This window comes from Erpetoichthys calabaricus, chromosome 7, assembly GCF_900747795.2.
Source record: "Erpetoichthys calabaricus chromosome 7, fErpCal1.3, whole genome shotgun sequence".
Lineage (NCBI taxonomy): Eukaryota > Metazoa > Chordata > Cladistia > Polypteriformes > Polypteridae > Erpetoichthys > Erpetoichthys calabaricus.
The window spans coordinates 139293082-139305958 of record NC_041400.2 but is presented as its reverse complement, the minus strand read 5'-3'; the positions used below and the strand labels follow the sequence as shown (position 1 = coordinate 139305958).

The following is a 12877-nucleotide window of genomic DNA, read 5'->3' as shown; positions in this document are numbered from 1 at the left end:
GTAAAGAATTTATAAGGTTAAGTTTCGTATGTGCTCTAGCAGCACCACCTTGCGATTTGGTACATGAAAATCGTGTTCAAACACTCGCTTATTAGCTTGAACTGTATTTAAAAATGGCAGTTTTTAGGTGTGAATACTCAAACTGTTGTTCAAGTAATTTAAAAACACAGCCTAAATAAAAGCAAACAAAAGAAACACATTGGAAAATGGAGAGAGAGGGAAAAGATACAAACCTTCATATTTATGAGTGAAACACAAAGAATTGATAAGAGACTAACTGAACTCACGTTTCTTGCTTGCAACAGCTTGTACTAACTAACACCAGTTAACCCATAAGCGACATGAGTGCTAGTTGCTGTATAAGTGAAGCACGAACAGCACTGCCGAGCACCCTAGTGGCTGTTAATACAACTAATGCAAACTCGAATTTATTCCTTTTAGAGAAGGTTTATTATTTTCTTCCACTGTTAAACTTTATTTATTTGCCACTGCTATTCATTACCATTTCTCGTGCAACCCCTAGTGATATTCCACAGAACCCCAGTTGGGAAAAGCTGCTGTAGAGGAAACCTCAAACACTGTAATTAATTATGAATTCTTCTCATCAATTGCTACCGTAATGACTTAATCTATGATTAGAAATATCAGCATCAGAGCGGTAAATAATTACAGAATAATTCTGGTAACTTGGTTCCTTAGGCACAAAGTCTACTGAAAAGTCCAAATTTTTTGATTTTGCAATTTGTCCTTCAGAAAAATAATGGTGGAGATGCTAGTATGGTAAGTAGTTTAGCAGCTTTAAATTTCCTGAGTATCATAATCACTGATGAGCTAAAAGGGGCACAACACATCTCAGTGAGCTTCAAAAAGGCTTACCATTGCCTTTACTTCCTCAGATATCTGAGGAAAGTCTGGATGTCTCTATCTATGCTTACTAGCATCTACAGGTGCACAGTGGCGTCTCTCCTCACTCCGTGTACGACTCGTAAAGCATCTTCTTAGCTCAGAATGATCTACAGAGGTGATAAAGTTGGCTCTGAATTTTATTAGTACCAACTCCTTTCTGTTCAGGACTTACTAACATGTGCTGCCTTAGAAAAGCAAACATTATTATTTAATTTACAGATAAAAATGTTACCGTACAGCTACTCAAACTATAAAATGCATGATGGCTTCTTGCATGCAACCATTTCCATACACACACACAACACAATAAGAGTGAACTTTACCGTTTCTAGAATGGAATGCACCACATATTCTCAAATACAGTGGAACAGTCATGACCCGAAGTAATTTCCCCCATAGGATTGTATGTAAATACAATTAATCCGTTCCAGACCATACGAACTGTATGTAAATGTACTTTTTTTTTAAGATTTTTAAGCACAAAAATAGTTAATTACACCATGGAATGCACAGCGTAATGGTAAACTAAATGTAAAAACATTGAAAAACACTGAGAAAACCTTGAACACAGAAAAGTAACATTGCAAGAATTCACGCCTTACGAATATAGCCTTGTGAACCGATCGCTGTAAATTTTTTTTTATGAGTTTTAAGCACAGGGAAAAACATGAACATTTAAAAAAATCCGTAATTTAAAAAACAACCAAGAAAAGTAACATTGCAACAATGCACACTACGAAACGATCACTGTAAACAGAAGTGAAGTGGAGGTTAAAATCCAATAGAAAAAAGTCTTCATTAAATACGAGGTTAAAACAATGCTCGAATCAGTCTCTTTAACAACAAGCCCGGTGCATTTTTTAACTGCCTTCTCGGCGTTACGCAGCCAGCCCTCTCTCTCTCTCTTGCGTTCTCTCTCTCGCTTGCTGCACAGGGAGAGACTGAACACGTGTGGAAATCATCGGCGAGTACGAACCGGAAGGGAAACTGGCTTGTTCGTCACCCGAGTGTGTGGTCGTGAACAGATGCAAAAGTTTGGCAAACTTTTTTCTCGTAACACGATTTGTATGTGGTCCGAGACATTCGTGACCCGAGGTTCCACTGTATTATGCATCTTACAGGGCAGCTTGCTTCAAATCTTAATTCATTAATATACAACATTAAGTAACATTACTACAAGACAAAATCAAGTTGAATTCATGTAAAATAATAATATACAATTTTTTAATTATATGAAGAACAAGAAGATAATGCATACTCCTGGCATATAGTAACTAATGGAATTGTGCAACATTTTTCCATTTAAAAAATTGTTTTCCAATAACAGAGTCAAGACAACATATAGCAAGCAACTGTGGAAATGTCATGCAAAGCTAAAATACTTTATAGTGCTGTGATCTTGGGAACATTACACAACTAAAAAAAAACATCTAACAAAGTAAACACCACAGATTGCTTTTTTCTATACAAAAAACTAGCAAAAGTTATATAAGCATGGGATTCATTTCAATCACACTTGACACGGTAAGGATATAGATTAAATAGTGGAATCTGACAAAAAAAAAAAATTAAACTCACTGATTTGTTTGCAAGTACTGATTCATTAGGATTTTATGCAATTTGATATCATTCGTAATTGTGTACTGTGTGTAATTATTATCTAATTTTTGATCTAAATGTATTCCATCAGAAAAAAAGAAGAATAAAAGGATAAAATTATAAAATGCATAGATGAAATAAAGATTTGTACCAAAACTTTCAGGATCCTCATCCCACATAGCAAGTTCTTCTCCAGTTAACAAGAAATAGTGTGAAACCAGTCTTCTACATATTTCAGTTAGGGTAGGATAAGTGAAGAATGATGTTTTTATTTTATGAGCCTCAAGAGTTTCTGAGTTGCTATCTGAGGAGGGAAAAAATAAAGTGTTAGTATATTAAAGTTTCATTAATTTACAGTTTAAGTAATTTTATCTGCTTTATTGCTTTCTTAACAGAAGTATTTACTTAATAAAAGACCAATCATCTTAAAGTCTAATTTCTCTATGCTGCTATTTATACTCATATTACAGTATAAATTATATCAAAACAGGGACAGCAGCAAAAAGCATGTGTCTTATCAGTTTATCTTGCTTTATCCTACTTCTGTTGCTTAACATTTAACAACACAAGAAAAAACAAACACTGCTGAGAAAAACAGTCCCAGATCATTGCACAGCCAAGACAGAATAGGATAGAAGACTGAGATGACTACGTTGATTCTTTAAATTTAAACAATTTCATTAACAAAAATGTCTGTCTCTTGTACTCTGCTACATCTTTGTATAGAGGTACAGTAATGCTGACAGTGCTGTGCCACTGTTATTACAAATAAAAATAATCAATTTAAATATGTTATATTGAAAAGGGAGACAAATTGATTAACTTGACATTACTGGTCAGTAATGATATGTTTCAATGATATTATAAAATCAAGGTTCGTTACTTACCCTAAGATTGGGAAATGAGAATACATTAATTGTGCAGTTTAATAGCTATTAAACAATGCAATGTTAACCAAAGTTTGAAAGGTCAGAAAACTTTTTCAGGTGTGTATAAAGAAAGGATTATTTATACCAAGCATAAGAAGGTCAGAATAAACCAATCCAGCACCTAAAAACAAATCTTGAAAAAGACTATGATGAAATAACTCAATCATATGATCAACAGTGAAAGGACAAAGTGACCATATAACACATAACATGTGAGTAGAACTGAAATACCTAGAATAAAATCCAGGCAGACAACATGCATAACACCGTGCGTAGAATTCACACTAAAACATGGTGTAAAAATTCAGATGCATACAACTGCACATTCGGCAATTTCCACATTGTTCCGCTCCATAAATCACGGAAAGCATGAAAAGTAATGAACATGCATGCGCCTGCTGCCACTCCCAAACTGCTCCCAAAATTACGCCTCTTTGAATATGCAGATAAATATAAATAGCCCTTAAGCTCAGCATTCTGTGAAAAGGAAATGGCAAAAGCACAGGAGAAACAGAAGAATTTTAGCAAATACCAAGTGGAGGTGAAGAAAAACGTACTATTTATTGGTTTAAACAGTGGTATAAACAACAAAAGGAAGTTGATTGAGTGACGTAGAGTGTCGGAGAAACTCAAAAGCTCAAGTTCACAAAGTCGCACAGTGCCCGAAATAAAAAATAAAGTTGCCAGATATCAAAGTCGCTGTGAAAAGGCGAGTCGTAGCCCACCATCTGACTGTCATACGAAAGCTTATCAGGGTACAGAGAAAAGAAAAAAAATGAGAAAAAACCTTGAAATGTCAACGTTAATCTCGAAATTTCCCGCTTCAATCACATAGTTTATTTTGTCATTAAAGTAAAACATCATAAACTTCATCTTAAAATCGTTTAATTTACTAGATTCTCAAATACCATCGTAATTAAAGTAGCACGTTAAATGCTTTGTTTTGTATGTGTTCTTCTATGTGCTCTACGTGTGTGAATCACTACGTGCTTCTCTTCCTCTGACAGGACACAGAATCCATTACATTCGTGATATTACAGCTCTCTGAATAATTAAAATAATGAGATATAATTTTCATGATGATAGGAGTTAAAGCATGTTATTAAACATGGGAACATGGTGGCGTAGTGGTAGTGACGAGCTGTCCATAGATTGTTCATGCCTCCTGCAAAATGCGCTGTGCGCGACATTCGATAAAATAATTTATTGCAGCAGTACTGTCTCTTTCAAACGTACTAACCTCCAATTCCTGTCCTTCCTTTTCTTTCTCCAAGTAACCAATCGCCCCACAATCAGCTCTGTAATAGATGTTAAGCCATCTGTAAGCTTAGAGCGTCGATTCTTCAAAACTTTTAAGGAACATTGAAATATCTTCATAGTATATGTTTAATTATTCTATCCATCTATCCTTCCAAGAACACAGCGTGAGGCAAGAACAATCACTGAACGGGGCGTCAGCTCCTTGCTAGCGCTGCGCCACCGTGTCCTCCCATGTTTAATTATTAACAATACAGATTATTTAAATGATGTTAACATTTTATCTGTATAATGTAATAAACATATTTTGCTGCATTTCATCTTTAAAATGATATCGTCGTCATATGTAAATACGCGCTTTATAAAGTGGCTCAGGTCATGCAATATTATAACTGTATCGCAGTTTACAGTGAGGTGATTGTACTAAAAAGTACAAACAGTTCTACAAGGAGCACTTGATGGACTGATTGAGTGCGTTTATAGTTCTTGGGATGAAACCGTTTCTGAACCGCGATGTACCTATAGGAAAGTCTCTGAAGCGTTTGCCGTATTAGAGCAGTTCAATAGACAGCATGTGCTTGATGCTGCATACCGATAATTCTCTTTCCAATCAGCTGCTGTAGAGCTGTGATTCCATACTCAGATACAATGATATAAATACTCAGAGTGGTGCAGTGAGAGTAATATGGAAAAAGATGATCCACTGTGGCAACCCCTAACGGGAGCAGCTGAAAGAAGAAGAAGGTGCAGTGAGAGTAACAACGCTAAAGCAGCTATGGTATTTGGAGTAGTTTGGCTATTTTGTGGACCATTATATTGTTACAGGTTAATTACAATCAGATGCATTAAACTAATAAACAATATGCGGTTAATTTCAGTGGATATGATAAAGCCGTGTCAGGGATGTGGAACTAAAAAAAGAAAGGGAAACACCACACTGGAACAAAAGCACTGCTTTGACGCTGGGTACCGCCAGTTTACAAAACCGAGAACTTTAAGCTACCGTGAAAATGTGCATGGCTTTACGCCAAGTTTAGGTTTTATACATCGCAATTCGAGTGTGGAAACGGGAGTACACAATATTTTTGTGCATACGCATGTTTTATATATGAGGCCCCAGGAGAGCATGAACATTTAATTGCTGCAAGTTTCTGCTCCTCTTAAGAGGTGTTTCTTTTGTTGCAGTCCTTGCTCTTACCTATACACTGTAATTGTCTTTCTCTAACTCAATGAACCGATCAAATATACCTAATATATTCTTTCTTCAGTTCAGATTTTAACAAATATTAAGTCTTCATCAGATACATCTTATATATATCCATATAATTCACAACATAACACAACTTAAATAAACGAAGAACTTCTATGAACTAGAAGCAGTATGTGTGACATTTTTTACCACCGATTAATTTCTTCATGTATGCAACAAGAATCTTATTTTCTGTGAATACTATTCATGGTTTTTGTGTTACTGCTCCTTTTTGCATGTGTGTACATCAGTTACACCTGTATTTCTTTTATTTTCATTAGGGACATGTAAAAACAAACAAGTATGGTGACCATAAAGGATGAGGTATCAAAGCAAAAGCTTGCCGGTTCTTAAAGAGAATTCAACCTTTTACAGACCTTGTGAAGGTCAATTTGAGCTGTTGCCAGCTGCTCTTTTACATGAGCAACATTTGTATTTTTTGCCCAATGAATAAACTATGACTAGCATATGGTATTAGCAGAACTCATTGTAGTCTTTCTGGGTAAAAAGGATGATTCTTTAAGGCCTTTTATTTATTTCCACATAATAAATGTTAGGACACATTATAAAAACAACAGTTTGATCCTTTCTTCAGACTATGAGCCCCACAAAAAATATGGAAGGGAAGGTTCTGAATAAGGTCTTTGTGGAAGACTCACTACCTGCTAAACTTGAGCAATTTCCTAATGTCTCCAATTTATTCCTCAGATATGAAACCGCAAAGAATTACTAATGACAATGAAACACCTTATAGAAAAGAGGTGTCTAGTCTGGTGTCTTGGTGTGCTTCCAACAACCTAGTGCTCAATATACCAAGACAGTGGAAATGGACAAGCACACACATACATGTACATACACTTTACACAAACGCACCTTCATACAGTATATGATAGAACACATGAATATACAAAGACAGTATTATGACTTTAGTGCTTTTAATCCTGGCGATCACAGTTAAAAATGAGGTGATGTCAGCATTAATGTTTGGTTCACTCTGTTCTGCAATAAAGGGAGTCAAGAGGACAATTCTGCACTTTCTATGAAGCAGACAGCATCATGAAAAAATCCATGATTACACATGGGTGTTGATAAGCACATAAACATGTTAGTAGTGATATGTGGGGGAAAAAAATCATTGTGTTATCTCTCACGAAAAAAAAATTGCCTGCTGCTGTCAGTGTAACATCATGCAAGCAAGTGATCCAGTCATCTAATAACACCTGGTGAAGAAGGGGTTAATGTGCACAGCGGTTATCAGCTCAAAAGAACAGAAAATGCGGTGTGTTCATATACAGTTAATCCTGAATGTGGTGAGAGGAAAATTAATTTCGCCCAGTTAGGATCACTGGGAGCCAGTAATTATCACAGCAGCACTGGATGTAAAGCAAGCAGCAAGTACTGTATGTTGAACTTTACACCGCTCCTTTGCAGGACTCAACTGCACAGCCAAGCAGAAAAGGGTGTGCTGTGTGTAAATCGGTAAAAGAAACATATTATAATAATTTAATCCAGTTATTTGCTAAAGATATTTTGAAATCATGTGATCGGGTGGCGCAATGGCCAGTATTTAACTAGGGGCTCGGAATGGGGATGGATGATATTTACATATTCTCTTACTTGAGAAGTATAACTGACACACTTTAAGTATTCAGTGTTAAAACAGGTAATAAAACTCAGTTCAACACGCTCAATAAATTTGATCAATCCAGAAATACTCGGGCAAATGCAAATCCTTTATGGCTCTGAGAAGAAGAGCTCTGTGCACAAAAAACAAATGATGTGTTTTTATTAAAGTATCTCCATTATTAAAGTGAACAGTATTGTACATTTTTCAGTAATGAAATATAAAATATTCAAATACTAACAGTAACAACATCTTTAAAATACTGGTGTATCAAGTAGTTACCCAACTATCATTTAAGTAAAGAAATATTGTCATTTGAAAATATTCAAATACAAAGCAGGACTTGAACTTTAATGTGTGGCAGAGGCAGGGATCCCCCCAGTATAACAACAAACAGGAGGTTTATAATCTTGGGGGGATTTCAGGATAGGATTTACAAAGAATGGCATCATCATAAAATGAAAAATACTACTTACAATCCATACTATGTATAAAAATTCAAACATTATTATATATGTACTGTTGAATTAGTGCATTCCAACCTAATTTGGGATATTTTCATTTAAACAAACTCTTTACAGCTGTTTTTGTAACAACAAATCTGGTTTGTCAGTAAATCACTTGGTTAAGTTCATAATATTCGTGATTGTAAGCTTTTATATTTGCATCATTAGCTGGCTGCGGTGGGCTGGCGCCCTGCCTGGGGTTTGTTTTTTGCCTTGTGCCTTGTGTTGGCTGGGACTGGGTCCAGCAGACCCCCTGTGACCCTGTAGTTAGGATATAGCGGGTTGGATAATGGATGGATGGATGGATGGATCATTAGCTGGTTAAAACAATATTGCTGAAGACAAATATTTAATGGATTAGTCAAATAAATTTGAATTTCAAATGTCAGAAACTCATATTGCTTTAATGTTCCAAATCTGTCCCCCCTTTAAACATTTGTCCCAACTTTCATAATTGCTTATGCCTGTGTACAAATCCAGGATTAGAAAATTACTTGGGATGTTGTTACCTGCACTCAAAAATTTATAATTGTGAGATAGCATTGCATTACATTACAATCTTGCACTGCCTTTCAAATATATGACATGTGCTTGAATTTACGGGGGGTTTACTTTATTTTTTGTTTTATTTGAAGAAAATAACATTCCATACAATAAAGGCTAACTTCTACAACGAGGAAGATAACATTTAACAAATCAAGCCGCAATTAACAAAGCAGAATTCAACTCTCACCCGACAGAATGAAACAAGAGAGAGTAAATCAATAGCAAGAGTAAATATTTAAAAACAACAAAGAAAAGAGAATGTTCTTTTCCCCTGATATGCTTATTCTAAAATGTTATTAATTAGATCTTTCCATATTTTTAAAAAAGTTTTGAACACACCATCTGTTGGATAGGACTTTTTTGCTGTTTTGTTTGTTTTAAAAAGGAAACTTGATTTTGGCAATAAAAGGGTTATTCATTTCTGTTGTATACTGGACCTTGGTGTAGAATATATTCATGTAAAGATAATACATCTTAGCTTAGCTTCCAATCTTTGACGCTTGTTGAATGTAATATATTCACCCACAAAGTCTAACACCCCGGAGATATTATCGTTGGAGGCAGAAAAAGCATTTGATATGGTTGAATGGAACTACCTCTTTTCTACATTGGAGAAATTTGGGTTTGGCCCGAACACACAGTATATACATGGATTAACCTACTGTATACCAGTCCAGAAGCTTCAGTTTGTTTAAACAACATTAATTCAGACTACTTCAAACTAGAACGTGGTACTAGACAAGGATGCACCTTGTCACCACTGCTTTTTGCCATCGCCATTGAGCCACTAGCAGTTCACTTTCAAAATGTTTACTTCACATACTTCCACATGGACTTACGGTGGAGAAGGAGAAACTGAAGCAGGGTGAGAGAGCAGATTTTGCTCTGAGGAAAGGCAAGGATGAGATCGAGGTGGAGGCTGCAACCCATAACTGCTGCAGTTGGACAATGGGCAGTGGCGCAATGGCTGCGTCGAAGTTAGTAGCAAGTTAGGATAGCTCCTTTGTTTCCAGGTGGTTTGGGCACACTCCGGTCTGTGGGTCATTTCCAGCAGTGAGTGGACATTGTTCAGGTCTTCATTTATCCCTGACAAAACTGCATCAATAAGGAGCTTTTCCACAATGCACTCAAAGGTATTGCCACAAAACCAGCTTTACTGTAGATCATATCCACTAAGTCCTGGAACTATCCCTGCCTGGGGCAAGCCAGATCAATCTGCCATAGCCGAAACTGACGTCACTTGGCCAATGGGTTCATACCCATACGGAGGAGGATCTGTTGTTTCAGGAAGTCATAATCATCAAGCCTTTCAGAATATAGGTTTCGCATGATCTGTAAGGCATCCCATTGGTCAAAAATGGGGCCAAAATAGCAACTCAACCTCTCTTGTCCCAGCGTATCAGTGTTGCTGTGCATTCAGAACAGAATTGGAAACACTCTGGGTCATCGGAGGGAGCCATCTTCACCAGTACATCTCTGGGATGGGCAAGGGCCAGGCAGTTTGCCGGAGCCTCCTTTGGCTCCAGTGGAAACGGAGCATTGTGCACCTGCTGAGGATCTATTGGTGCAAGACCAGACTCCTGGCACCATGTAATGCATAAGTCACTGTCCTGCACTCAAGAGATGACACTGATTTCAAAGGCTTCAAAAAAAAAAAAACTTTATTCCAGTCAAAAAAGGTAAAGTCGGAGTATTTATTCAAATGGAAGCTACCACTTCAAAACACAGACACAGCAAACAAGCAGGGACGGTGACAGGTCAGTGGCCTGGTTATAATGTTCCCTGCATCACCCATCAGGTGATAGGTGTGTTAACGTGGGGAGGCTGTAAACTTGTAGTTGTCTTGGTGGTGCTGTGAGCCTGCGATTGCCTTGGCAACAGACAAGCAACCCTTGACAGACACATCAATTGCGTTTCGACTTGCAGCACTGTTGGGGAGGAACTCAAAAGAGCACAAAAATCTCACAGATGTAGGGCATAGTGATTCAAGATCAGGCATAATTGGAGATAAGAACAGGATCATACTAGCAAGATTTGATAGTGGGCAGTACATTTTTATACATAAAGAAATAATAAATTCTTGATTAACTATGATACACTGGTGAGAAAAGGGAATACACTCTTGAGTTTAGATTTAAGAATCTTCGTGGGTTTGATAAGTTATGATCCTTTACAAACTCTGTGATTGTTTTTTGCAGTAAAAGATGTTATTCCCAATGTAGTTGAAAATCTATACAGGTCTGGATTTAAAACACAATTAAAGTCTCCAGCCATTATAATTTTATGAGTGTTAATATTGGGAATAGATGCAAACACATTTAGGATGAAATCTCTATCATCCAAATTAGGTCTATGGATATTTATCAAAATTACTTTAGATATAAATAAACTACCCATCACCATTACATCACCCTTCACAATCAGACACTACACCTGATACTCCAAATGAGATTGACTTAAGAATTAAGATTCCCACACATTTTTACAGTCTCCTATAAAAGTACTATCTTGGCATTTAGGCCTGTTAGGTGAAAGAATACTTTTTTCTCTTTAGATTGTAACTGGTCATTGTTTGGTCAGAGAGACACTGCTTCTGACCCTTTTATGACATTTTGTAATTTTAAGTAAAAGTGGTGCATTGCTTCATAAAGTAGCTTTAATCTTGATTTCATATTATTGCTAGGAATTATGGCTAAGTAGCCTATTATTATGTTGGCACTCACAGTTGTTGAGGTGAAAAAGATAAATAAGAAGTAATTGGCTCTCTTTCTCTCCCTTCCCCTCCCAGCCCTCCCCGATTTTAACTCCCCAAATAAGGCTAAACCACACTTCACAAAGTCCCAGTATTCTGACATACCAACAGAGAGAGCATATCCAAAACAAAACAAACCTCCAGCAGCATTGTTGCAAGGATTAAAATTTAGATATCTTATGATAGATAGTGCAGTCTAGATAAAATAAACCTAAGGTTTTAATTCTTAAGTCTAATTGACACTTTAAATTACTAGTTACTTAATGGTTACCAAAATATGCATATATTTAGTAGAATGAATTTCAATATAGTAACTGAAACAAAGTGGCCAAAAGGAAATAGACTCTATAGTTAATGGCAAATGTTACATTATAAATAGACCAAGTTGTAAGCAGAATCTTATTTGCATTATCAGGCCAAGACATGACTCATCTTCATATTTTAGATGATGTTGGGATCAGTCTTTTTAGCTCTTTTTCTGCTTCTTTGGGAGATATAAAGATGTAGAATTGGCCATCAACAATCACTTTCAATTTGACTAGAAACAAGAGGCTGTATCTTAATTCAGCTTTGCATAAATGCTGTTTAATGCTGTAGAATGTAGCTCATTTGGCAGCTGTTGAAGGACAGAAATCTGGGAAAATACAAATGGGGTTATTTTCAAATATAATCTCTTTCTGAGAATCAACATCAAAGTTTCTTTAACCTGTAGCTTGTCGAATCAGGATTCTCAGTTTTGAGGCATTCGATCCACGTATGCTATAAGTGGCTGAGATCTCAATGACTGATTTAAAGCCCTATTCAATTATTTTAGAAAATAGTTCCGCTATGAATTTCCCTGAAAACCATGAAAGTCCAAAGATGCCTTCTGATTCTGATGATGTTACTTCTTTATCTATCTTCCAACGCAGCTAATTTATCATCACGCACTTTGCATTTGGATTCTACTGCAGTTGCTTTTTTGTTAGCGGCCAATATCAATTGCTCAGCTTCTTCAATACAAGTTGCAAACGTTTGCTTAACTTCTTCCTCATATTTTCCTGTGTTTTCTTCATTAGTTCTTGCTAGATTTTTTTTAAGGTGTATATCAAAGTTAATGCTTAAATGTACCTCCTGATCTTTTATATCCTGCAGCAGCTTGTCTATTCTCTTGTGTAAATCATTCATCATATCCTCCTTTGCATCATTTTATTTTTACCCTAAGTGAGATAATCAATGTCTTCAGCTCGGATAGCTCTCGTCCGTTTTCTCCGTGCTCCAAAGTTGGATTTACATATCCGGTTGGAGTTGATTCTGTTGACTCAGTGGGTGTTGGGAGCAGTTGACAGCAGGGATAAAGAGGCCATGATTGGTTCTAATATCCCGCTTGAGGTTGGCAAATTCTTGTTGCCTGCCTCACTCACAGTTTTGCTTCCACATTTGCTGTCAGCTAGAGCATGTACCACAGCGCGAGGTCCAGGCTGATCTATTCCTTTGCCTGTCTCTTCTAACTCTGTGCCAGGCCATAAT

The 12877-nt window shown here is 36.6% G+C and overlaps 1 protein-coding gene across 1 annotated transcript in view; it reads right to left on the bottom strand.

Moving 5' to 3' along the window:
- ipo11 (importin 11) overlaps nucleotides 1-12877 on the bottom strand; it is a 311838-nt gene that overhangs the window by 179446 nt on the left and 119515 nt on the right. Inside the window, exon 11 of the mRNA XM_051929691.1 lies at nucleotides 2657-2809. Coding sequence (XP_051785651.1) covers nucleotides 2657-2809 — 153 coding nt within the window. The remainder of the gene's footprint in view (nucleotides 1-2656; nucleotides 2810-12877) is intronic.